The sequence below is a fragment of the Triticum urartu genome, chromosome 3A (genome assembly GCF_056163025.1).
Source record: "Triticum urartu cultivar PI428250 chromosome 3A, HENAU_Tu73, whole genome shotgun sequence".
In the NCBI taxonomy this organism is placed as follows: Eukaryota; Viridiplantae; Streptophyta; class Magnoliopsida; order Poales; family Poaceae; genus Triticum; species Triticum urartu.
The window spans coordinates 96642632-96668693 of record NC_141875.1 but is presented as its reverse complement, the minus strand read 5'-3'; the positions used below and the strand labels follow the sequence as shown (position 1 = coordinate 96668693).

At 43.9% G+C, this 26062-nt stretch overlaps 2 protein-coding genes across 2 annotated transcripts; both read left to right on the top strand.

Moving 5' to 3' along the window:
* The first annotated feature begins 802 nt into the window (after window positions 1-802).
* On the top strand, window positions 803-6545 carry LOC125543059 (ABC transporter C family member 8). Its single transcript, XM_048706306.2, has 12 exons — window positions 803-968; window positions 1087-3062; window positions 3136-3456; window positions 3549-3635; window positions 3718-4311; window positions 4420-4584; window positions 4664-4958; window positions 5044-5258; window positions 5332-5637; window positions 5760-5823; window positions 5914-6153; window positions 6238-6545. Exons 1-12 carry the CDS (start codon window positions 959-961, stop codon window positions 6333-6335), a joined length of 4371 nt encoding a protein of 1456 aa, XP_048562263.2. The 5' UTR covers window positions 803-958; the 3' UTR covers window positions 6336-6545.
* A 4056-nt stretch (window positions 6546-10601) lies between these two features.
* Window positions 10602-19780, top strand: UBP14 (ubiquitin-specific protease 14). The gene is made up of 19 exons (XM_048707215.2): window positions 10602-10815; window positions 10913-11090; window positions 11804-11916; window positions 12002-12338; window positions 12950-13044; window positions 14058-14191; window positions 14273-14329; window positions 14443-14520; window positions 15031-15085; window positions 15907-15987; window positions 16353-16551; window positions 16635-16692; window positions 16786-16908; window positions 17579-17667; window positions 17883-17972; window positions 18063-18236; window positions 18351-18475; window positions 18684-18810; window positions 19286-19780. Exons 1-19 carry the CDS (start codon window positions 10720-10722, stop codon window positions 19462-19464), a joined length of 2388 nt encoding a protein of 795 aa, XP_048563172.1. The 5' UTR covers window positions 10602-10719; the 3' UTR covers window positions 19465-19780.
* The last annotated feature ends 6282 nt before the right edge of the window (window positions 19781-26062 follow it).

Genomic DNA, 26062 nt, shown 5'->3' with positions numbered 1-26062 from the left:
ATTAATTCCTAGACGGGGAAGGTGCCGCCGCCTCGCCGCCCCAAACCAGACACATAGAGCATAATTGGTTTGCTGCCAAAAATTGGCATGCCAATGTTTGGCATTGTGCCAAATATTGGCAACTACTTGATTGGCTATGAGTTGTTTTGTCTCTCTCACATAAAGTTGCCAATAGTTGGCAAGTCTTGGTATTGCCAATAGTTGGCAGTGCCAACATTTGGCAAGCCAAATATTGATAGCAAACCAATTATGCTCATAAACTCCCTAAAGAAAACCTAAACCAAGTCGCCCACACCGTTGCGCGCCAGATCCGGGTTTGAGGTCGGGCACGCCTCTGTCAAAGGTTGCCACTGCCAGCCGAAGACCACCGCAGCACATTCACACAACCCCTAACCTAGATGCACAACAGCTCACCGGGGCCCTCCACGAACAGGACCTCGCCGTCGACGGCGTCGCGCACGCTTTCCCCGGTGACGTGGCGAGAGAGTGAGAACATGAGTGGCGGCTAGGCTAGGCTTGTAGATCGTCCGCCGCAGCCATCTCCCACACGAAGCGTTTTCCCGTTTGCTTACTGCCAACCACTCCTCTCTTTTCCGAAGCAAAAAACAAAAGAATAGCTCGCGTCTTGTTTGTCTTGCCGCTTGTTTTCCTTTCCTTTCCGTCGCTTGTCATTTGTCTTGTTCGTCGCTGCCGTGCTGAGTCTGCACGTCCAACCAACCAAACCTTCGTCCACAATATCTTCGCGGCCGCTCACTTACCAGTGGAGTGGATCCAGTGGGACCAGCGTGGCAGTTAGCACGGCGCCACTGACATAGTACTAGTGCTGAAGCAGGGAACACGATTCATAAAACTCCACCTCCTCCCTGCAACCTCCGACACGCAGGACAAAATCATTTTTATCTTTGTTTGGTTCCTCGAATCCTCGTGAAGCTCAAGCTTATTCTCGAGGAAGCGGCGAATGGAGCGAGGTAGTCAACGCCAGCCCTCGATCTCCGCCAAATCTCGCCTCCATTAGTTTCGTGCCATGATCTCATTCCCTAGAGTTCCTCCATGCCTGTGATATCTCACAGTTTACGATGGTTGCAGGTAGAACACCGGAGTATTTGCTTGCATCATCAGCAGCCTGCCAAGGCCAAGGAGGAGGAGATCTCGCTCTGGAGCTGGGTTCCCTGTGTTTCATCAGCCAGACGATGCTAATCGATCTCGTGAACCTTCTTCTCTTGGCCGTCTATGTCTCGAGCCTGCTGATCGCCGCTTGCAAGAGGGAGTTCAGGGTCGTCAGGGCGAGAGAGCTTCCATTTCCGTGCGCTGTGGCTTCCCCCTGCTGCGCGCTTCTTGGCATTGCGTGCGTCTGCCTGGGACTGGGAGCATGGGGCTCCTCTCCCCACGGAGCACTGCTCTTCTTCGTTAGAGGCTTTGTGTGGGTGTCCTTGTCGGTCTCCTTGGTCGTCCGTCCGACGAGGCTCTCCGGAGCTCTGGCGGTGGCGTGGTGGGCGGTGGACGCTGTTCTCATCACGGCCAACTGTTTGGAGAAGACTGTGACGGGTGGAAATCTGGGAGTTCTTGACGTGATGTCGTGGGCCGTGGGCTTCTTGCTTCTGCTGAGCGCGATCCGAGTTTACAGAAGCCTCGCCGCCGGCGATGGAGGCGGCGCGGAGTCCGAGCCTCTCCTTGCGGCGGGGGGCGGGGAGAGGCGGGCGGCGTTCGGCGAGGCCGGGTTCTTCAGCCGCCTGACGTTCACGTGGATGGACTCGCTCCTGCGCCTTGGGTACTCCAAGCCGCTGGGCCTCGGCGACATCCCGCCGCTCGACGCCGACGACGCGGCGGCGGAGGCGTGCCGTAAGTTCCTCGGCGAGTGGCATCGACGGAGGGGGGAGTCGCATAAAACGAGCAACCTCGTGCTCCGGGTGCTCGCCGAGTGCCACAAGAAGGAGCTGCTCCTGACGGCGCTCTACACGCTGCTACGCACACTGTCCTTCGCCGCGTCGCCGGTGATGCTGTACTGCTTCGTGTCGTACTCCGATCGGCAGGAGAAGGAGCGGGATCTTGGCACCGGGGCCGCGCTCGTCGCCGGCCTTCTGGCCATGAAGCTGGTGGAGTCGCTGTCGCAGAGGCACTGGTTCTTCGGGTCGAGGCGGCTGGGCATGCGCATGCGCTCCGCCCTCATGGCCGCCGTCTTCGAGAAGCAGCTGCGGCTGTCCAGCGAGGGGCGGGGGCGGCACTCGTCCGGCGAGATCGCCAACTACATCGCCGTGGACGCGTACCGGCTGGGCGAGTTCCCGTACTGGCTGCACCTGGGATGGAGCATGCCGGTGCAGCTCGTCCTCGCCATCGCGCTCCTGTTCTGGATCGTGGGCGCCGGCGCGCTCCCCGCGCTGGCCCCCGTGGCCATCTGCGGCGTGCTCAACGTGCCTTTCGCCAGGATGCTGCAGCAGTACCAGTCGAGGTTCATGCAGGCGCAGGACGAGCGGCAGCGCGCCACGGCGGAGGTGCTGCACAGCATGAAGATCGTGAAGCTGCAGTCGTGGGAGGACAAGTTCAGGGCCACGGTGCAGCGGCTGCGCGACGCCGAGGTGCGGTGGCTCGGCGAGACGCAGCTCAAGAAGGCCTACGGCAGCGCGCTCTACTGGGTGTCGCCGACGGTGATCTCCGCCGTGGTCTTGGCGGGCACGGCCGCGGTCCAGAGCGCGCCCCTGGACGCCGGCGTGGTGTTCACCGTCCTCGCCACCATGCGCGTCGTGTCGGAGCCCATGAGGATGCTGCCCGAGGTGATGTCCGTCATGATCCAGGTCAAGGTGTCGCTGGACCGCATCGGGAAGTTCCTCACCGAGGATGAGTTCCAAGACGACGCCGTGGACAGGGCACCGGCGTCCGACAGGAGCTGCCTGGACGTGCACCACGGCGTCTTCAGCTGGGAGCCCAGCAAGGGCACCGCAACCCTGAAAGACATCAACATCACCGCCACGCACGGGCAGAAGATCGCCGTCTGCGGGCCTGTCGGCGCTGGAAAATCGTCGTTGCTGTGCGCGACGCTCGGCGAGATCCCAAGAATGTCCGGATCAGTACGTGCATTGAACCAATTTCCTTGCACATACCGATGTTCTCTGACATGTATTTTTCATCTTCTTCATTCAGGTGGCCGTGAGTGGCTCGGTGGCCTATGTGTCCCAGACGTCGTGGATCCAGAGCGGTACGGTGCGCGACAACATCCTCTTCGGGAGGCCGATGAGGAGTTCGGAGTACGAGAGGGCCCTCAAGTGCTGCGCGCTGGACAAGGACATGGAGAACTTCCCGCACGGCGACCTGACGGAGATCGGGCAGAGGGGCCTCAACATGAGCGGCGGGCAGAAGCAGAGGATCCAGCTCGCAAGGGCCGTCTACAGCGACGCCGACGTCTACCTCCTCGACGACCCTTTCAGCGCCGTCGACGCGCACACCGCCGCCACCCTCTTCAATGTCAGGAAGACTCTTCTCCTTCTCAAACCTCATTGCCAATGCCACGGTTACAGATCGTTTTCATGGACGTGACAGCCACTTTGTCGTTGCAGGATTGTGTCATGGCGGCGCTCGAGGACAAGACGGTCATTCTCGTAACGCATCAAGTTGAGTTCCTCTCCAAGGTTGACAGGATTTTGGTAGGTTTCCTCTCTGTCTGTCTGCACAAAACTTACCACCATAGATGGCACTGTCTGACAGTCACCATCTTGTTCATGTTAGGTCATGGAGAAGGGCGAGATAACGCAGGAGGGAACCTACGAGGAGCTCCTGCAGTTCGGCACGGCGTTCGAGCAGCTTGTCAACGCTCACCAGGACTCAAAAACAACGTTGGACTCCAATGTATCCAACGAAGGAGCCATGGTTCAGTACCAACAGCCAAGGCTCCAGCAGCAGGGCAGCGACGCGGAGATCTCCACCGGCAACCTGCCGTCGGTCCAGCTGACACAGGAGGAGGAGAGGGAGCTGGGAGGAGCCGGGCTGAAAACATACAAGGACTACGTGTCAGTGTCCAGGGGCTGGTTCCTCCTCGTCCTCATAGTACTCACACAGTGCGTGTTCGTCGCCCTGCAATACCTCGCGACTTACTGGCTCGCGGCGACGATCCAGAGCCGTCGGTTCAGCGTCGGGATCGTCGTCGGAGTCTACGCGGTGATGACGACCGCCAGCTGCCTGTTTGCCTACGTGAGGAGCCTTGTTGCCGCTCACTTCGGCCTCAAGGCGTCGAGGGAGTTCTTCTCCGGTTTCATGGATTCTGTGTTCAAGGCCCCCATGCTGTTCTTCGACTCTACCCCGACCGGGAGGATCATGACCCGGGTATGTGTACATATTAACACAACTTTTTCAGCCATACTTGTATATGCCGATGTTACTGCAGATTTGCAGTCTGAGTTTGTGCACCGTTAATTGTGCATTTTTATGCAGGCTTCGTCGGATTTGTGCATCTTGGACTTCGACATCCCGTTTACGATGACCTTTGTGATATCCGGCACGGTTGAGGTGGCGGCAACCGTGGTGGTAATGATCATGGTTACATGGCAAGTCGTTCTGGTTGCCGTGCCTGCTGTAATTGGTGTTCTGTACATTCAGGTGAGCACCATGAAAGAACCCTGCATTCATCTTCTTGTGCAGCAGATCCAATGTGTGAACAATGCTACTGTTGTTGCAGAGATACTACATTGCCTCCGCCAGAGAGTTGGTGAGGATCAACGGTACCACAAAGGCGCCCGTGATGAACTATGCCGCTGAATCGATGCTCGGAGTGGTCACCATAAGGGCCTTTGCGGCGACAAATAGGTTCATTCAGAAAAATCTTCAGCTCATCGACATGGATGCGACAATGTTCTTCTACACAAATGCAGCGCTAGAGTGGGTGCTTCTGCGTGTCGAGGCGATGCAAATCTTGGTCATTGTTACATCGTCCATTCTTCTCGTTATGCTACCGGCAGGATCAGTTGCTCCAGGTGAATATTATTCAGGGCTGAGTACTTCATATAATGTGCAGAAATATGGTGTGCCACTCAAGTCTTCCCTTGGCATTTTTTTCAGGATTTCTTGGGCTATGCCTCTCATATGCCTTGACGCTTTCTTCTGCGCAAGTGTTCTTGACACGATTCTACTCAAATCTGGAGAATTATATGATATCAGTGGAGAGAATCAAACAGTTCATGAATCTACCATCTGAGCCTCCGGCTATCATCAGTGACAGAAGGCCTGCTCCTTCATGGCCATCTGAAGGAAAGATAAATCTGGAGAACTTGAGAGTAAGAAACTGAAACTCAAGAGACAACCAGCTCATTCATCTGACATTCTAAAGTGTCATACCATGTTTTTCAGGTCAAGTATCGCGAAAATGCGCCTACGGTTTTGCGCGGGATCACTTGCACATTTGCAGCTGGAAACAAGATTGGAGTTGTTGGAAGAACCGGGAGCGGGAAGACCACTCTCCTGAGCGCGTTGTTCCGCCTCATCGACCCCTCCGGCGGGCGAATTCTCATCGACGATGTCGACATTTGCACCATAGGACTGAAGGACCTTAGGATGAAACTCAGCATCATTCCTCAGGAGCCAACGCTTTTCAGGGGCAGCGTACGGAGCAACGTCGATCCTCTGGGCCTGTATACAGATCAGGATATCTGGGAGGTCTAGCCACAATTTACCATATTCTGAAATCTACATCAGTTCCAGTATTTTCACCTACTACCATCGGTCTTTGTTGGGGACACATTTGCTGATCCTGATCCTGACACGCTGGTCTTTCACAGGCATTGGATAAGTGCCAGTTGAAGAAGACGATCAGTGTCCTTCCTGAACTTCTTGAGGCACCAGGTGAGACAATGATCTTTAGTCCTAAAGTACTTACTACTGTATGAAATGAAGCATGCCCGAAATGTGATAGGCTTGTCTTTGCATCTTCAGTGAGCGATGACGGAGAGAACTGGAGCGCGGGGCAACGGCAGCTCTTCTGCCTCGCGCGCGTCCTCCTCAGCAGGAACAGGATCCTGGTCCTCGACGAGGCGACGGCGTCGATCGACTCGGCCACCGACGCCATCCTGCAGAGGGTCATCAAGCAGGAGTTCTCAGGGTGCACGGTGATCACCATAGCACACAGGGTTCCCACCGTCACAGACAGTGATATGGTCATGGTTCTTTCCTACGGTATAAGCATCTGCCTCTACGCGCTACTAAAATTATGCCGGGGATATATATTTACCAATGGACAAAATAACTTCTTTGTTGCAGGTAAGCTTATAGAGTACGACAGGCCATCGAGGCTGATGGAAAATGAGGACTCGTCATTCTTTAAGCTCGTCTCCGAGTACTGGTCCAACTATAAGTGAATGCGGAAAAATCAATAATTTTGTCGGCTGATCCGTTTCGAAAAAAAATAATTTTGTCGGCTGTAGGCTACAACACTTCTTCTGCCAAGTGAAAATTTTGAAACTGAAAATTGTTTGGCACGAGATAGGGATGGAGATGTATGACACAGTTACCCAAATGTATGTTGGAAGTTAGTAGGAAATATGAGTTGAAATATTCATTTGCCTTCATCGGATTATGCATTTGGTTTGTGGTGGTCGCACGGCCTCTTTGAACCCCCCCCCCCCCCCCCCCAATCTAACCTTTGTTTGTTTTGTTTCTGCATTTGACATCTAGCGTGTCATAATTTGTTATAATGAACTGTTGAACTGGATTGCTACCTTTATGTCGTTGCCGAACCTTGCCTATCATCTCAATGGGCTCCTTCCCTCCTTGCCACCTTCAGGACTGCCTAATTGTTTGAGCCTGGTGTGCTACCTCCATCTTCTTTCAATCTACCTAACCTACCATGGATATCACAAAAACCGGAAATGAATTTTTCTCGAGCATTAGAGGTCTTAGTTCTGACATCAAAGGAAATTCTGTTTGAAAAAAAAGAGAGAGCGGAAAGCGGCCGCATGCTATTTACATACACAAAGAAATAGTGTTTTGATCTCTCACATTAGCACATGATGTTCATTCCTTGGTTAAAAATGTCTCTAGCACCCTACATGTGCACAAGATCAATTGTAGCTTTTCGAATGAGACAGTGTTGAAAGCACTTATAAGCAGTGATTGCTTTGACTTTGTGCTCGAAACCTGAAATCAACTAACCAATTGAGTGGTCAAAGTGAAAATTCTCAACTATTCTTCCTCAACCAGTTGCGAACCTCTCGGGATCAAAGAGCGACCAAAAAGAGCCAACGTTTGAATTACAGACCAGAGAGTACTTAAGGATATTCTTTGCAAGTACTTAAGAATATTCTTAACGGATATCCAGTACCATTACCATCAGCTCTTTGTCAGTCTGGAAGTTGCATGACCACATGATCATCTGGCTGTTACGTTATGCTTGCTCAGATGTACCCTAGCACTGCCATTTATGATAATTTTATATCTTGATAGAAACCACAAGGAAATTCTCGACCATTTTTTAGGATCGAAATTCTCATCCTTCTGATACAAGCATGGCTGTATGTATGTGGATGCACAACATTACTATGTGGCAGAAAAGTATCGTCAGGTCTCGCTGTTGTGAAATGCCTTTGATCTTAAATTCTTAATGATTATAAGAATAGACAGTATCATTCGATTTTCCTCGTAAGATACTTTTTTTAATGATCATATAAGAATAGAAAGGATCATTGGATTTCCTCCTAAGATAATTTTTTAATTGATTATAAGAACAGAAAGGATCGTTCAATTTTCCTCCCAAGATATTCAGTCTGTCCACTTACAAATGTTTCATGTCCAACACTGCAGTCTCTAGAGCTCTGGGACATGCTGGAGAGGACAGGAGCATGACAGTCTCTAGTTATGCATGCAGCATGCTGCTGAACTGAACATATATGGTAGGTGGAAGTATAAGCCTTGGCATTGTATAGAACATCAGCAGTTAAATATATCTGAGTTTGGACACCGGCATATGCATCGCTGGTCTCTGAAATGTATCTGAGTTGCATCTCTGGTCTCTGAGATGGTTGCGGTCCGAAAGTGCTGCGGCACTGAATGATGGATGCGGGTTAGTCGATGATCAGGTGGAAATGCTAGTTACTACGTGATAGCGCGTGATTTTCGTGGGCAGTTGATTTTACAGTAGGAGCTGTTGGTGTGGTTTGTCGTGAGATTTCTGCAATTTGTGGTGGTGGATTCGGCTGCAGTCTTGGATGCCAAACTTATCCTAGTGTGGATGCTTCAAAGCCTAGGAAAAGGGGAAATGATCTGTTGATGCGGTACCACAACCTACACGGAAGGAATATTTCTGGCCGCGGTGCGCTTGATGCTACATTACCCCATCCCAATTCTCACACCGTCGCACTCTATGGTGGGTTGACAGATCTGAAAAAAATCACAACACGGCGGGAGAGGAACGAAGTACGGGGGAGAGGTGATCGAGGGAGTACCTGACGAGAGGGAATTCTGAGTGTGTGCCAAGGGTGACGCCTCCGTTGGGCTAGACGGCTAGTGGCCTTGAGCAGATTGGATTGGTGATTGGATAGATTGTGCTAGGCTGCTAGCTCTCCCGGTTATGTTCCGAGCTCTGTGGGCAATTTTGCAGGGATTGATCCGGTTCTTGTGGAGCTACGTCAGAGGTAATGTACGATCGTCATCTCGCCATCTCGGGGCGGTTACATGTAGATAGACTGTTCGTTGGGGGGCTTTAGCTTCTGGATCGGGGAGCCACTTCTTTTTTCGGGGATTGGGGAAACTTGTATGCGTTGTGTATCAGTTTGCCATGTTTTTCTTTGGCTTTTTGGTGGATTTTTTAGTTAAAAATCTGTCTATAGGAAGTACAGGTAATAATATTTCCTTGTTTTTATTTACTCTACATATTAGCTTTGTCTTAAGTCAAACTTCGTAACATTGACCAATTCATATAACAATATATTATAAGATCCACATATTTCAAATGAATACCATTAGATTCATCACTAAAAATATGTTCAAATCACCTATATTTATTATTGTATCGTTTACTTTATTTTTTATAAGATTTGACACAATTAAGACATCTCCAACCGATGCTGAAAAAACAGACACGCCTAAAAAAGGTGTTTAGGGTTTTTTTTAAGCCTCAAACAGTGTTTCGGCAAATGAAGTATCTGTAAATAGTGATCAATTTTTTGGACAATCCAAAAATTTGCCTACTACTGCTGCATATTTGTAGCGCCGCACGCACCAAACCCGCAATTGCCCCCGGAAGTTTCCCCGTCATTAGTTTGCGTCGTCACTCGCCGGCAATACTGCTGATTCCGGGCGCCCCACGCCGCAACATCCACCCCTATTTTCAGTTTCACATACCTAGCGTTGCATCCCCGCCTTTGCCCGCAACAACTACCGCCCAAATTCGGCCACCATCACCGGATCTAGTGTCCTCGCTCTCCTAATCTATCGATCACGATGCTCCACAGCTGGATTCGCCCACCGCTTCAGCCGGATTCCTGCCATGTCAGGCTCCGTTGCGTGCAACTCCGCCTCGCTGCCCTGCCGCAAGCGCCACACGCATACCATAGCGTTCAGCGTTGACAATTGGCCCACTACGCCATCGAGATCACTTTGGAGACCACTGAGCTTGTCACACACATGTACGATGCGGTGGCATACATCCAAAGCCGGGCTGAGCTCAACTCTCCCAAGGTAGAGTCGGTCGAGGAGGCGTAGTCCGTTGCCCATGTTATACATATTGTTTCCGTGTGGAAAAGGCACACCATCGGCCAAGGCGCACCAAAGGCTGAGAAGAGGGGTGCGTTGTACATGGTGAAGTTCGCCGAGGCCAATCCAGGCCTCGTGGCAACGGAGCTTGAATTATTCACCAAGAGGGATAATGGGTGCATGAATAAGGAAGACAAGGAGATGGATCACGAACATTCCATCAAGTTGATGAGATGTTCGACGAGCTCAACATGGAGGGCTTCTACGAGGAGGAGGACCTGAAACCGTCTACCGGCAATGACCATGAGGTTGGTCCCTCTGGCAGACCACCCGGGGGGTTCAACCTCGACGACGATGATAAGTTCAATGAGTACTGTAGACATCATCATGTGTGATGATATATGGTAATGGTATCTCCGTAGTATGCCCGTCTATCCTAGTACTGTATAATTATGTTATTTGAAATGTTTAAATGTTTAGAGTTTGAATTTCAAAATGCGCAATGAATCATGTTCAAGCGGTCGTTTCTAGGCATTAATTTTACATCACCTGCAAAAGCAACACCACCCATGGTGCCCAAGAATCTTCCGCCACATACCAATAATCGTTTTTGGGCATCAAGTTTTTAATTATCTGTTGGATGATCTTTTTCTTAACATAAAATGATTATATTCCTCATATGATAGACATATCGTTTATAATTTGGGAAAGATAAAGTCAGAGATATTATAGAATCCCAAAAATCAGATAAGCTAGACCTAAAAGAATGTTAGCTAAAAAGTCTTCAACCTGATTGGGATGCTCTTACTAATATATGCCATGTTGTTGAATTTGAAATAACAAACAGAGTATTGTTTCTGTACGTCGTTAGATCAGAATTAGAATTGCAGGCCCGCAACGCAGAGTCGGTTTAACTTAACCCCTACTACTTCTTCTTAAGTTCCCCTCTCCCAAACCAAATTTCGTGTCTAATCTCGTCGCCTCGCCGTCCCCCACGCCCCCAAAACCCTAGACGCAACCCGGCTCCGCCGTCGCCCGCCGCGGCCCGCGGCCATGGATCTCCTCCGCGCGAACCTCCACAAGGTCCGCATCCCGGAGCCCACCAACCGCATCCACAAGGACGAGTGCTGCGTCTCCTTCGACACCCCGGTAAGCCACCCGCCCCCTCCCTCTCCACGCCCCTCCTCGATGGCGGCCGCTAGGGTCTGATGCTAATTGCCTATCTCCGTGCCTGTGCGCGTCGCAGAGGTCGGAGGGCGGGCTGTACGTGGACATGAACTCGTTCCTGGGGTTCGGGAGGGAGCACGTGGCGTGGAACTTCGAGAAGTCGGAGAACCCCGTGTACCTCCACATCGTGCAGCGCCGGAAGCCGGAGCCAGACGAGACGGATCGCCCGCTGAAGAAGCCAACCCTGCTCGCCATCGGTATGACAGACCTTGTAGCTAATTGAATCGTGTGTTTGTATCGCCTCCTGCTTCTATTCGTTCATGGCCTGTGGGCCTATGCGAATGCCATGCTTTGATTGACAACGCAATTGCCTCTGTTAATAATGATGATGGGCGAAACAACAACAACATTATCTCTGGATTCACACCAGTGTGTTATTCTGGAGCGGTTTCGACTGTGTAGAATAGTGTGCGAGGTACACACGATATGATATTTCGTTGCAGCTTATGATTACAAGTGCCTTACTGTGGTCGTGCTAGCATTGGCTTGTTTTGTTTGATTAAGACCTCTCCTGTGATGTGAATTTTGGATTTGCATGGTGACCCTGCTCAGCTTAGTGTAAGAAAGCTTGTGTTTCGATATTGTTTCTGTTTTGCTGAACTCTGCCTTGCAGCACTTTTGTGCTATTTGATTGCTTTTTTTTTTTGGTTGTAGAATGGCATAAGCATTAGAAATTTATTTGAGATTGTAATGTAAAGTGTCTCTGTTGGTTGATTGTTAGTTTTGGCGACACATTCTTTGGTGACTGTGTGTGCCAGCTTTGTGACGAGACTTGTCTATATATTTGGATCTTCAGAATAAAGTTATGAGCTCACACTATGGGTCTCCTGTTCCCAATTTCTGGTCAGTTTAAGTTTTTGCCATTTCAAGCAATTACTTCACTAATATTTTTCTTCTTCCTAATTGATAGGCGTGGAGGGAGGTTTTGGTGAACAAGAACCTGAATACGATGTGACTTACGAAATCGTTATTTTGCCTGAATTTTTGTCTCTCCCATTTCCATCAGTTGATTTGCCAGAGAAGGTAATTTTCTGGTTGTATTAGATTGAAGTTGTCATGTCCATACTTAGTTTAGTTCTTTACTCTACTACAAACTACAAATATGCAGGTTAGGCTCGCAGTTGATAAAGTTATACTTGCGGAGAGTGCTGATAGAAAGCAACAACTGGCTTCTTGGGTGGCTGACAAGAAAATAATCAGTGCACATGCTATGGATCTGCAACAACTAGACAATGGTGTTATTGTGCCCCCTACCGGGTGGAAGTGTAGCAAGTGTGACAAAACTGAGAATCTTTGGTTAAATTTAACTGATGGTATGATCCTCTGTGGGAGGTGGGTCTGGGATGGAACTGGCGGGAATAATCATGCTGTTGAACACTACCAGCAGACTAAATATCCTTTAGCGGTGAAGCTTGGAACAATTACCGCTGATTTGGAAGGAGCAGGTAATGCTACACTTAAACTTTTGCATATTTGGGCTTGCTCATTTTTATTATTTACTGCTATATATACCTCATCTTCTGGTGACAATACATTTGTCATCGTGTCAAAACATGCAATCACAAATTTTGATCTCCAGGTCAGTCGTATGAAAATTATACAATAAAGTAGGTTTGGCATAAATGTGCTTTTGGAATGACTGTTATGACCTTTATAGAAATTTAGTTGGAGAAGAAGATGGTTAAAGTTGCATTCGTAGGCATATAAAGTTCAAAAAAAAAACACTGGAATGAGTATTTTCCAACTGGTAGCAAAGATACATCGTTTTAGTTGGTGTCCAATAGTTTCAGATTGTTCTTTGAAACCCTTCCGATCTATCCTTTAGATACAGGGTTCATATATGTACCACATAGCCTGTTATCTTTATTTAGTAGTATATACATTTCCTTGTAATTTCTTGCCTTTAGAAAGTTACAGCCTGCATACCCTCTTATGTATACTTGAGAGCATTATTGATGCAACCTTTTCCTTAAGATAAACCGGGCATGAGAGATTGCTTTTGCTATTTATTCCGTATTAAAGTACCTATTCATACCTTGTTTTTGTGACAGCTCAGACGTTTACTCATACCCGGAAGATGATAGCGTTGAAGATCCAATATTAGCTCAGCACTTGTCGCATTTTGGTATTGATTTTTCTTCACTCCAAAAGGTGAGTTGTCATCTTTTTGTAATGGCACCTATCTGGGACAATTTAGCTCTACATTCTTTGGAAATTTACTCTTCTTTGGTTCAAATCAAATTGATTCGTTCACAGCAAACATACTATCTGACTGTTGATTGCAGATTTACAGAACTGTTATTTTCAGTCGAATTATTTTCTTTTCGGCGTCGATCAGTTTTTTGACTCTCTGATTCTCCTCTTTCCGCGCATGTTACTTTTCAGTTTTTTTTTGGATTTTGGTTAATGAACTTTCCAGCAGGTGGTTTTGGTATCTAATTATTTGTTTATTAACTCTGGGTAATAGACTTTGGCGTGGATGGTGGTTTTTGGTTGTATAGTTGAATTCTGTTTTTGTTCTGTTTCTCTCATTTTTCCCTTTTTGCTTTTATGTTTTTGTTTGTTGCTAGTTCAATCAAGTGCATATTCGGATGTTAGTAGTTTTAACATTTCGACAGTAATGGATTTATAACACGTTATACTTGCCTTATAAGCTCTGAAAAGCAAGGCTCTAATGAGCTTCTGAAATCATGTAAAATGGGTTTTAATTGATAATGCCATGAGTCGTTTGTGTGATGCAAAAATTTGATTGATACGGAATTGAGAACCAGTCAATTCGATAGTGCAATGTGTCATTATTTGTTTGGTGCAAAATTTTGATTGATACCAAATGGGAAATCAGTCAGCTGTCAAGTAAACAGTCCCTAGATTTCTTGTACTAAATGTCAAGTGCCAATCCAGATTAGAATTATAAACATTCAGGGAATTATATCAAAGAGCATTGTGGGATTGATCCTCTAACAAATGTTAGGATATTGCCTGGTTTGATTTTTAACTACGACAGTTCATCTTGCTCTTGGAATTATTATAATTGGCCAAGCAAGTGATCAGTGTCTGGTTATTTTACAGACAAACAAAAAGTTGGTACAACTGGTGGTCCATCGGTGTATATAATTCATTTATTGCCGTTCCTTGATGCGTGATTTTCTTTTCTTTGTGTGCAGACTGAGATGACTACTGCTGAAAGAGAACTTGACCACAACACTAATTTTGATTGGAATAGAATACAAGAAAGTGGCAAAGATGCCGAACCTTTATATGGGCCTGGCTATACTGGCCTTGTAAACCTTGGAAATAGGTATCACGGTTTGACTGTATGAGATCATTTTCTTTTCTTATAACTTGCGTATAGTAAGACACATCTTTCCTCCTTTTGCAGTTGCTACATGGCTTCAGTAATGCAAGTTATGTTTTCAACCCATCCCTTTATATCACGGTTGGTTCTACTTCCTCTTGATATTGTGTGACCTCTTATATATTGTTGCACCCGGACCCTCTTTTCACCTCAAGTAGCATCTGCTCTTCCATTTATTCATTTAATTGTTTCAGGTACTTTGAGAAGCAGAGCTTGAAAGCTGCGTTTGCAATTTCTCAAGCTGATCCAACGTTGGACTTAAACATGCAAATGTAAGTTTTCACGGATGACCTATGTGTGTGTTTGTTGAATGTGCCGCTATTGTTAGGTAATTGTTTTCACATTTTGGTTATCTTTTAATGCTAAATGCAATCTTGAATGTAAAAGTTGTTTGGCCATGTATTCCCTTTGTTGAAAACATCATATTCCTACAGTTAGATTGCTACCATCATACAGAATTACTGGTTAGCCATTTTTTCTTCTTCTGCTGACACTTGTTGGCAATTTGAAAACTCTTCATGTTCACCTGAGTGTGGTGTTAGTTAAGGAGTCACTATTGTAAGTTGATAGCAATGTTGAATCAATCATGCATCATGCTGTAGAAAGAGAACTGCATACTTGTAAGAAATTATCATTGGCGTGATATTTGTTTTTTTGTAGAAATTATCATTGGCGTGATATTTGTTTTTTTGTTTTAACTTAGAAGGGTAAGCGATTTATGTTGTTGTGCAAGAATTTAATCTAAATATCCATGTTCTTGTCCTCTCCACTCTCTTTTTTAGGACAAAGTTGGCGCATGGTATGCTCTCTGGTAAATATTCTGCACCCAGTCAAGAGGTAGTATTTTGTTATATATTGATTTTCTATTGTTTATAGCTGCCCATAACAGTTCGTATTCATGTGGACTGTGGGCTGAGGATGCATGGGTGGTGCTCTCTTAGATTTCTCACGTAGTAGGTCTGTATGTGAGTGGTGATTTTATTTGAACGGAGAGTGATAGGCAAACCATATTGACATGTTACATTGGTTAGTCTGGATAAAATATCTGGAATTGCACGTTAATTAACATCCGCCAATCTCTTTGTTATGAATCACATTTAATGAAAGGAATGGAGCTTTGAGCTCTTTTTAACTGTGCTACTCTGAGCTTCTTGATGAGCACATCATCAACTGAGAAAGTGTTGCATAGGCATAGCAATGGTCATGCGTTATCTTTGTTCCATATTAAATTGGGTGGAGCTTCCTAGGGACAAATATCCTGTTGTCCTATCTTATACAAATATACGATTGCAGGTTTATTAGTTCCTTTTGTAATTCCCAAATATGTTTTTCTCCACCGTAGTGAAACTGTGTACTCTACTACTACTCCATCCCATAATATAAGACGTTTTTGCAAGCTGTTTTAGCTTGCAAAAACGTCCTACATATGGGATGGAGGGAGTACTTTTTTACCCTTTCTTTAAGCAATACAAAGTGTTGGGAGTACCCAACCACCCAGTATGATCATACTTTTGTGTTAGTCTTACGATCTGGGTTGCTGATCTGTACTGCGCTATAAGCTGTACTGAACTGTTATGGTTATTTAGTGCCAGAGCTTTACAAATACCATGAACCTACTTTTGTGTTGATACAACTAGTGTTCTATGGGTAATTTACAGGGACAAGAAGGAATACGCCCCCGTATGTTCAAGTCAGTAATTGCAGCAAGTCATCCTGAATTTTCCAGTATGAGGCAACAGGTAAACCTTTTTATGCCTATATTGACCAAACACATCTTCTCCCTTTTCTTTAACTTATTATTGATCTTTTGGTGAAGTGAAGTATCCTTTTACTTTTAATTTCCTTGTCTATTTTGTGACATTTTTATCTTTACTTTACCTTTTATTTTTTCTTATATAATTATGCATAATATTCCACCAAATAGCGGACTCTCTGAAGTGCTTGTGTTGTGTGCGTGTGTGTGTGTGGGGGGGGGGGGGGGGGGGGATCAGGATAACCTAGCATGCCAAGAGCTCAGGCGTAGAGAAAATAATTTTTTTTCCTCCATAGTTTTGAGTATAACTAGGTTCTTAACTTTCATTATATTATTTATTATTCTTTCCAGGATGCCCTTGAGTTCTTCCATCATCTTATTGGCAAAGTTGATCAGGCAAACCCTGGAAACCATGAGTTGAATCCTTGTACCGGCTTCAAGTTCATCATTGAGGAGCGGGTTCAGTGCCCCTCTGGGAAAGTTTCTTATAATCAACATTGTGACAACTTCCTTACTTTGAGCATACCATTGCATGAAGCGACTAACAAAGGTGGCTTTGAAAAGTTGTTGTTCTTTTGTTTCTTGTATATAATCTAATGTACTATAGAACCTTGACATTTGTGGGGCGTGCAGAGCAGCTAGAAGCGTTCCATGAGAAGAAAGCAGCAATGGACTTGGATGGAAAGGAAGTGTAAGTCACTCATATTTCCTGCAGTCTCAACTGCATAGTAAGTATTTATGTCTTATTCTTCTGCATCACTTTGTTTCCATCATTCCATGGCAGGTCTAAGGAGGAAATCGTGAGGCCAAGAGTCCCACTGGAGGCATGCTTAGCAAGTTTTTCAGGCGGAGAGGAAGTGCCTGAGTTTTACAGCACTGCATTAAATTCAAAGACGACAGCAATTAAGTATGCACATCCTGAAATCTATAATCTTTACAACAACAACAACAACAACAGCAAAGTCTTTAGTACCAAACAAGTTGGGGTAGGCTAGAGCTGAAACCCATAAAAATCTTGCAACCAACTCATGGTTCTGGCACATGGATGAAATCTATAATCTGTAATTGCCAACAACATCTTATCGAAGTTCTCATGCACGTGCACAAACTGCAGCACTTAATTCTGTTGGTGTTCTTTCTTATCCCATTGTCCATGCGTGCGCGGTTAATATATTTTATTGATATCCTGATGGAAAAGGCCAGTCTTTTTTTGGGAACACTTGGGCTCAGTTAGCGGTTGCCAAACTGTGCTTATTTATCTGTTTTAGAAAATTTGCCTCAGAAGTATCAAAAGCGGGTCGAACAAACACTAAAATAGGATGAAGCTGTTTGGGCCAAATGAGATTATCATTGTCATAATCCCCACCGTAGTGACAGATACAGCCAATTAAGTTGAATTTGCGGTACTCTTTATATTCTTATTAATGGAGTATTTGTCATGCAGTTTACATGTTTATAATTATATAATTATTTGATATTTCTGTCAAGTAATTGTTAAGAACTGGGATATTTCTTTTGCCAAAATATTTTTCATTTATTATGATTACTTGAAATAATGAGTATACATTTCATTGAAGGACTACTGGCCTTAAAACTTTTCCTGATTACCTGATGCTTCAGATGCGTAAGTTTGTAATGGGAGAAGGATGGGTGCCAAAGAAACTTGGTAATATTTCCTACTCTTGTCATAATTTCGAATTGGTAGGTGTCATATGTTACTCGATTTGAGTAAGTTCTCAATGGCTTGCCTGAAATTTAGGAATAAGTGATGGTTTTGGGGTGCTCGTATCCCTGATCTGTACAATTTTTTCATTTGGTTTAGATGATTTAATAAGTCCATATTTGGATGTCTTGAGCCTTGACATTTTATTTCCCTTTCAGATGTTTATATTGATGTGCCGGATATAATCGATATATCGCACATGCGCAGCAATGGTGTACAGCCTGGGGAAGAGCTACTGCCTGAAGGAGGTTTGTTTGTCTGCTGTTAGTATTTTTTTTCCTTCTGAATGTGTTCTCTATTACCCCCTTCTTTGATCACTTGGCAATACCATCTTCCAGCTTCTTGTGGCAACAAAGCTGAACCTGCTCGTCCTGTTGCCGACGAGGATATTGTATCCCAGCTTGCAAACATAGGGTTCAATTACTTTGCCTGTCAGAAAGCTGCTATTAATACATCAAATGCAGGAATTGAGGAGGCAATGAATTGGCTCCTCTCACACACGGGGGATCCAGGTTGGCATGCAGATGCAATGGGTTACATTGTTAAATGCTTTTTTTTCATTATTATGAAATGATTAATGCATGAGTTCTAGCTGTGATAGTTGAAACTGTTGTCTACTTATGCAGATATTAATGAGCCGATATCTCAAGATCCAATGCCTGCAGAAGACACTATTGATGAAGCAAGTCTTCAAACCCTTGTTTCCTTTGGCTTTCCAGAAGATGTTTCTCGAATGGCCTTGAAAGCTTCTGTAAGAATCTCTTTTATGATTACTTCCTTTGAATGGATGATTATGTTTTTTAATTATTATTTGTATGAAAATATTAGACAGCAATATTGGCCTTCTTTTGGAAAGTTGACGCTTGCCTATTTCTGTATCATCCTTTCATTTTCCTCTCTAGTGTTGCCAATTAACTTGGCCATGTCCTTGATACTCTTTCTGTGTTGTGTATTATTAGGGTGGAAATATTGAGAGAGCCACGGAGTGGGTTTTCAGCCACCTTGAAGCATCTAGTTCTGTATCTGCTGATTCTTCAACAAACAATGTAAAAGATGACGACTCGAACATATCAGATGGAAGTGGCAGTAAGTTTCTCAAACACTCGTGCCTGCCTTTATTTTGCGCATGATCTGATGCAATTGATTAACAGTACTGGGTTACAACCTAATGTCATTGCTGCAAGTAAATAACTATTGTTTGCCTGTGTCCCCACCACGCCTCCCCATCTCTGGCAAATTATTATTGTGCAATAGTTTTAAATAGGGTACTTAGTGAACAGTTTCTCCCTCCCCTAAGAAATACGCCTGTTTGTGGTGGTGCTTGGATGAGCTAATTCTGCAAGAGCTGTTGTTCGTCGGTTTTTCATACTTGTTCAATGAAGTTTCAATCTGTACACGCCCAAAAGTATATCTGTATAAGACTCGGTGACTTTCATCTCCCAAACTGGCCCGTCTTAATCTTAATAGAAGTGTGTGAACACATTGGCTTCAATATTTTTCGTAACTTAGTCGATCACATTACTCCTGAAGCTCAGTTAACATATATTTATGCTTTTTCTAGGATACAAGCTGATGGCATTTGTGAGCCACATGGGAACCTCTACACACTGTGGGCACTATGTCGCCCATATCCTCAAAGATGGGAGGTGGACGATCTTCAACGACAATAAGGTTGCTGCATCGGTCGATCTGCCCAAGGACATGGGATACCTCTATTTCTTTCAGAGGATAAGCAGTTAGAGCAGGAAGATGAAGTCATAGTTCATGCACACATCATCCAGGAGCATGGCGGATGGTCGAAGGACTCTAGTTCCAATCTGACTTGATGCGACTACTTCGCCACATCCTGACGTGCTGGTCTTAGGCTAATCACGTGGGGATACTGCTTTGTTGGTTCAGACGTTATGCATTGGCAACTTCAGTTACGTTTATGCTTAGTACCATGTGACTGTTCATGCAAAGTGAATGGTTGTGTTTGGAGTCGTACAATCTGTCAGCGTTCCGTTGGTTTCCTTGGTTAGAGTTGGAATTTTATTCGAGCATTGTTGTTTGCTTCTCTCGTTGACCATTGTTGTTTGCTTCTCTCGTTGACCACTGTTGTTTGCTTCTCTCGTGGTACCATTTGACTGTAGCACAGGAAGGAGCGATGCCACAACTCAGTAGCAAGCCAATTATCGGTATTGCTCTGCATATGGCAGATCACGTCCGATTTAGTTTATACGGTACTTGAAACAGTACTGCCCAGTTTATGATACTTGAAACGGTACTGCCTAGGAAAATGATCTAAAGGTGATTTAATCTATCGTACTTCCTCTGTTCACTTTTATAAGTCGTGTCAGACAACTGAGATTGATCTGTTTTGCATGTTATTTGAAATGTCTACAAGGCCTTATAAGGCCTCTTTTGGTTCATAGGATAGGATTATCATAGGAATACGAATTTTGTAGGAAATGAGATGACATGTATCTCAAATCCTATGAGTATGAATAGAAAACAAGATGTTATTTGGTTAATATCAAAGGAATTTTTCCATTGAGTCTAGGTTCATTTTTTATTTTCTTATGAGATATGGAGGATAGGAACCAATTCTACGTAGGAATAGGAATCTATTTCTATGAACCAAAAGGCTCTAAAGGAAAAAAATCCTATAAAAATTTTATCCTTTAAAATTCCTATGAAATTCCTCCAAACTAAAGAAGACCTAAAAGTGAACAGAGGAAGTACTAAAATTGGATTTTATTTTTGCAGGATGTACTAAAATTGGATTGATAGAAATCACAGCAAATTATAGTTGTGGCAAGCATACAATTAGACAGATTACAATTGTGTATTAATTAATTGTTGCATATGTAGTTAATTAATAGTCCACCCTATGATCGCTATCCAGAATGCAGCCATGATTGAAGATCGCTATCTAGAATGCAGCCATGATTGAAGATGAATAGATACACCCTATGATTACAATTGGACAGATTACAATTGTGTATTGATTAATTGTTGCATATGTAGTTAATTAATAGTCCATCCTATGATCGCTATTGGTTCGCTCTAGTGTTTGTAGTTGTGGCTAGGTGGTCTACATTTGTTGTACTGTTATGATTGAAGATGAATAGATAGAAAAAGTACTCCCTCCCTACACTATTATAAGATGTTTTAACTTTTTTTTTCTGAATCGGATGTACATAAACATGTTTTACTATGTTTGTTCACTCATTTCAGCCAATATGTTTAGTCTATATTGAAATATTCAAAACGCCTAATAATAATGAATGGAGGAAGTAAAAATAGAGCATTCACTATTACAAAAAGACACATCCATAATGTTTTGGGCTAAACGAAATATTTTATCATATTATAGGCGCAGTTTTAGGATAAAAAGTGTGAAACCATGTATTTGTCATGAATGTGTTGACGAAATACTTTCATGACAAATAATTATGACATAAAATAGAAAAAATTGTCATGGACGGACCAACTGCCCACTTGGATGACGTACTTTGGGCCTTCAATGACAAAAAAAATCAAGATAGAACTAAGGGTGATGATTTTTTGATGATTTCTAGGGTGAGTTCTGCTTTGCTCGGTATACGATGGGTGGTCGGGCGAGCGAGGTGCTAGGTAGTTTGTGCGATCGTGCTCAATCTGTTGTGCAAGACTTCACATTACATAGCTCAAACAATCGATGTACTTGTGTGTGATAGTTGAAGAGCTTGTATGCACGAGTAGAAACCTCGTTGCGATCATGCGTGGTAGTTGGAGGCCCTCATATGCGCAATCGAGTAGGTACTGATCGATCGATTTCGAGAGATGTGCGCCTAGTACGTATGTGAGTGCGACTGGACGTTACAGCCTCTCTCCCAAATCTCAATACACATGAGCCCGATGCTGATGCTGCCGATCGTACGCGATAATTGAAGACCCTGTTTGAGAGTGCCACCAACTACTGCCTCTCTCAATACACATGAGCCCGATGCCGCGTATGTACAATACACGCGTATGTGATAGCTCCATGCAGCCGGTCGGCTACTCACCACCGTACGTTGCCTCCTGATGTTCAATACCCCGTTGGTGCAGTGCGATATCCCCACCCTAGTCGTTGGTTGCTAGCCAACGTCCCCGTTGCTTCATACGCACACGCGATTGCCCTAGCTTGTTGCTAGCCACTGGACGTTGGTTTTCAATGTACAATACCTCTTTGCTATATATGCACACGCGATATCCCCCACATGCTTGCTAGCATTGTCTCTTGATGTCATATCCCCATCCGCTTGCTAGCCATCATATGATGGCTCTTGATGTAATATTCCCCATCCTCTTGCTATCCATCAGACGATGCCTATTGATGTACAACACCCTATTTTTTATGAGAATACAATACCCTGATGTACAATTTTTTTTTGAGCAAACGAGGGTTTCCCCTCCAATTTCTATTAAAGAAACCACCGCGACCAACGGAACCACAGTAGCGAACCAAGTTTTTTACAAGTTCAGCAACACCTAAGGACTGAGCAGGAAAAAGAACAGGAAACTACCGAAGAAACTAGAGGCAACATGAAAGTCTAGGCTATTACAACTCAAAAGCAGTATCGAACAGTCTGAATAAGCTAAGGGAAGGTGAACAGAAATTCTTCTTTTCCCTCCACCCAAAAGCACATCTTCACTTCTGCAGTCGTAGCACTCCGAAGCGCCACCCCTGAGCCGCCCTGTAAATTTCACTTGCAACTTACTCTATGAGTCTTGCCCCCAACATCAGTGTTTTTTCCTCTGGGTCATTTTTCTGCAAAACAATCCAATCAGAAATCCAATTACAAATCATTTTCACTATCTCCATTGGGTCGTTTATCTTCTTTTTGTCAAAAATAATGTCATTCCTGCATTTCCAAATTGCCCAAAGTAAGACAGAGGTACCAACCAGGATCAACCTTTTGTTATTTGTTTGGAATTTACTAAGCCAGCTCCCAAAACAATCATTCAAATCCCTGGGGATTTGTTTTAAATCAAGAGCACACCCTACCAAATTCCATATTAGTCTAGCAACTGAACAGGAAAAGAAAAGGTGATCAATAATTTCATCTTTGCCACACAGTATACAATGTTTGTCACCTTTCCAACCCTCCTCAGTAAATTATCTCTAGTAAGAATGCTTTTTTTAACAAGCAACCATAAGAAGAACTTGATTTTTGCTGGAACCTTTGTTTTCCACATAATTTTTTTGGGAACCCCATGTTAGTTTTAAAGAATTGTAGATATAGAGATTTAACAGAAAATTTTCTGTCAGCAGAAAGCATCCACATAGGTTTGTCTCTCCCTCCATACATCAACACTTCCTCACACCTCCCTTTGAGGCTTTCCCATAGTTGTTCAGTATTCCCAATTAAAGATCTTCTAACATCGTATTTGGCAATATTTGGGAAGAGGAATGGGAGTTTAGAGTAGGGAGTTGGGTCGCGATTAGACATGGGATAAGTCGTTTTATTCCCAATCCTCTATTTGGTGCGTGATAGGAGTTATGTGTGAGAATTTGAGGAGAAATTATACTCCCTTGTTTGATTCATGGAATTGACATGAGACTAGACAAGGAAAGTTATGATGAACGGTTAAGATTGACTCACTTAAACAATTCCCTCGCAACTCCCACCATCCCCTGTTAATAAAACAGTGGGAGTTGGAGTCTCAAGTCCCATGTCTCTTCCCTTGTGAATTTCCAATCCCTCCAACCAAACAATAGATTTGAAGTCTCACACCCCTTCAATTCCCATTCCCTGGCTCTAATTACCCCCAACCAAATACGATGTAAAGGTAAAAAGATCCCATCCTTTATCAATGGCATCTCTTATAGAGATCCCATGGTCATTACTGATGAAGAAGAGTGAGGGATAAGCACCTTTTAATGGCTTGTCTCCAACCCACCAATCTTCCTAGAACCTGGTGTTTTTACCATCCCCAAGCCTTTTTTTTCACATGAGGATAAAAATATTTTTTGATTTTAATGAGACTAGACCAGAACTGAGAGTCTCCATTCCTATGTTCTATCCCAGAAAGACATTTGTTCTTAACATACTTTTCTCTAATAATATTCTGCCAAAAGCCTTCTCCATTTTCCAATTTCCACAACCACTTGGCCAGAAGAGAAATGTTAAACATTTCTAGGTTAGCAATCCCCAGCCCCCTTGCTGTTTTGGGAGACAACATGTTTTCCATCTGACCAAATGATATTTCTTCTTGTCTTCCTCAGCTTGCCATACCATCCTAGCTCTATAGAAATCTACCTTCTTCTTAACTCCAGCTAGAAGAAGATAGAAGGACATCATGTATATGGGAATAGTTGAAAGGCAAGATTGGACTAGTGTGACTCTACCAGCAATATTTAGTAGCCTACCTTGCCAACAGACATATCTTTTTTCAATCTTCTCAGTCACATTCTTCCACATATTGTTCCTGATTCTCTTATTAGAAATAGGTAGGCCAAGATATTTCAGAGGGGGTTCCCCCAGGATACATGTGAAAATTTCCTGATATAATTTTTTCTTTCTCTAGCTTCCCCAAATAGATAAATTTCACTTTTATGGAAGTTAATTGTCAATCCAGACATTTGTTTAAAGGCAGTCAAAATGAATTTAGGATTTCTAGCAGAATCTTCATCATCTTGAATCAGGAATATAGTATCATCATCATATTGCAACATATTCACCCCATTTTCATGATAGTCAGTGAGTACCCCTTTTATGTACCCTTCAGTTCTAACTTTGTCAAGTATGATGGCTAGAGCATCAACAGCTAAATCAAAGAGCAGGGGGGACAGAGCATCTCCCTGCCTAAGCCCTTTGAAGGTTTTGAAAAAAGGACATATATTATCATTTACTTTCACCCCCACATGACCCCCTCTCATAGTATGCATAACCCAGTCACACCATTTGCCAGGGAAGTTTTTAAGTTTCAACATCTTATGCACAAAAAGGCCATTTAATTTTATCATATGCTTTTTCAAAATCAACTTTGAACAACATTGCACTCTGTTTTCTAGTGTGAATGGAATTCAGTGCTTCATGCAAAATAACCACTCCTTCCATGATATATCCACCTTTCACAAAGGCAGTTTGGATAGGAGAAATAATAGGATTCACCACTTTGCTGAGCCTGTTCATCAGTACCTTAGTGATGATTTTAAAACTCACATTTAATAGACATATGGGTCTAAATTTTTGAATTTGCCTAGATTCTTTGGTTTTTGGTACCAGAGTTATAATCCTATAATTGAGTCTAGCTAGATCCACCTTCCCACAATGGAGGTCATCCAAAATGGCTTTCAAATCTGTCTTCACCATTTCCCAAAAATGTTGGTAGAAATCAATTGCAAATCCATCAGGTCCTGGGCTTTTATTTTTCTCCATAGCAAAAACTACAGCTTGGGTTTCTTCCATGGTAAAAGGTCTAATCAGGTCCTCCTGCTCTTGAGGAGAAATCCCCTGAGGGTTTTGATTATCAAGATTAATATTTGCACTATCTGCTTGTCCAAATAATTTTTTATAGTATCCTGTGATATATTCCATGAGATTTTTCTCTCCCTCAATTATCTCTTCCTCATGTTCCAGATTTAAAATTATGTTTTCCTCCTCCTCCCATTCACTTTGGCATGGTAATATCTGGTATTTGAGTCTCCTTCTCTGATTTCTTTGTCCTTATATCTTTGCAGCCATTTAACTTCTTCTAATTTGAGCAGATCTAACTCTTTCCTCAGTTCTTTTTATAGCTCTCTGTCTTGGACACAAAGACCTCTGATTTCAGCATTTTTGTCAATCTTATCTAGTAACTCTAATAACTCATTTTTTTCTTTTTCTATACATATCATTAGCATTTATGACCCATCCTTTGATCTTTTGTCTTATATTTCTTATTTTTTTGCCAGACATCTAAACTGGAGCCTTTACATTTGATCCCCCAATTTTTTTCAAAAAAATCTTTAAACCCTTCCATCAACATCCAGGCATTTTGAAATCTAAAAATGGTCTGGTTATTTTTATGTTCCCTAGTATCCAACGGGAGGGGAGTGTGATCTGAGATCTCCCTTTCCATAGCATTAACTATAGCTAAGGGATATTTGTCCTCCCAGTCTGGGAAAATTAGAATTCTTTCTAGCCTTTCATAGGTAGGATCAGGCAAATTATTGGCCCATGTATATTTTCTTCCATTCATAGGTAAATCCCTAAGACCTGCATGCTCAATAATGGCATTGAATACAAAGCTAAAGTGATCAACTCCCCCCGGTTTATTTTTTTCCAGAGCTGTTTCTAATCAGATTAAAATCTCCCCGAATCACACAAGATTGGGGGTTGTCCTG

Bases quoted from the DNA above. Each gene is read 5' to 3' on its own strand.
- LOC125543059 (XM_048706306.2), top strand. The intron at 5,638-5,759 runs GTCTAGCCACAA...GGTCTTTCACAG, and splicing joins CAGATCAGGATATCTGGGAG to GCATTGGATAAGTGCCAGTT. The intron at 5,824-5,913 runs GTGAGACAATGA...TTGCATCTTCAG, and splicing joins TGAACTTCTTGAGGCACCAG to TGAGCGATGACGGAGAGAAC.
- UBP14 (XM_048707215.2), top strand. From the start codon at position 10,720: ATGGATCTCCTCCGCGCGAACCTCCACAAGGTCCGCATCCCGGAGCCC. The intron at 12,339-12,949 runs GTAATGCTACAC...GTGACAGCTCAG, and splicing joins CGCTGATTTGGAAGGAGCAG to ACGTTTACTCATACCCGGAA. The intron at 15,988-16,352 runs GTAAACCTTTTT...TATTCTTTCCAG, and splicing joins TTTCCAGTATGAGGCAACAG to GATGCCCTTGAGTTCTTCCA.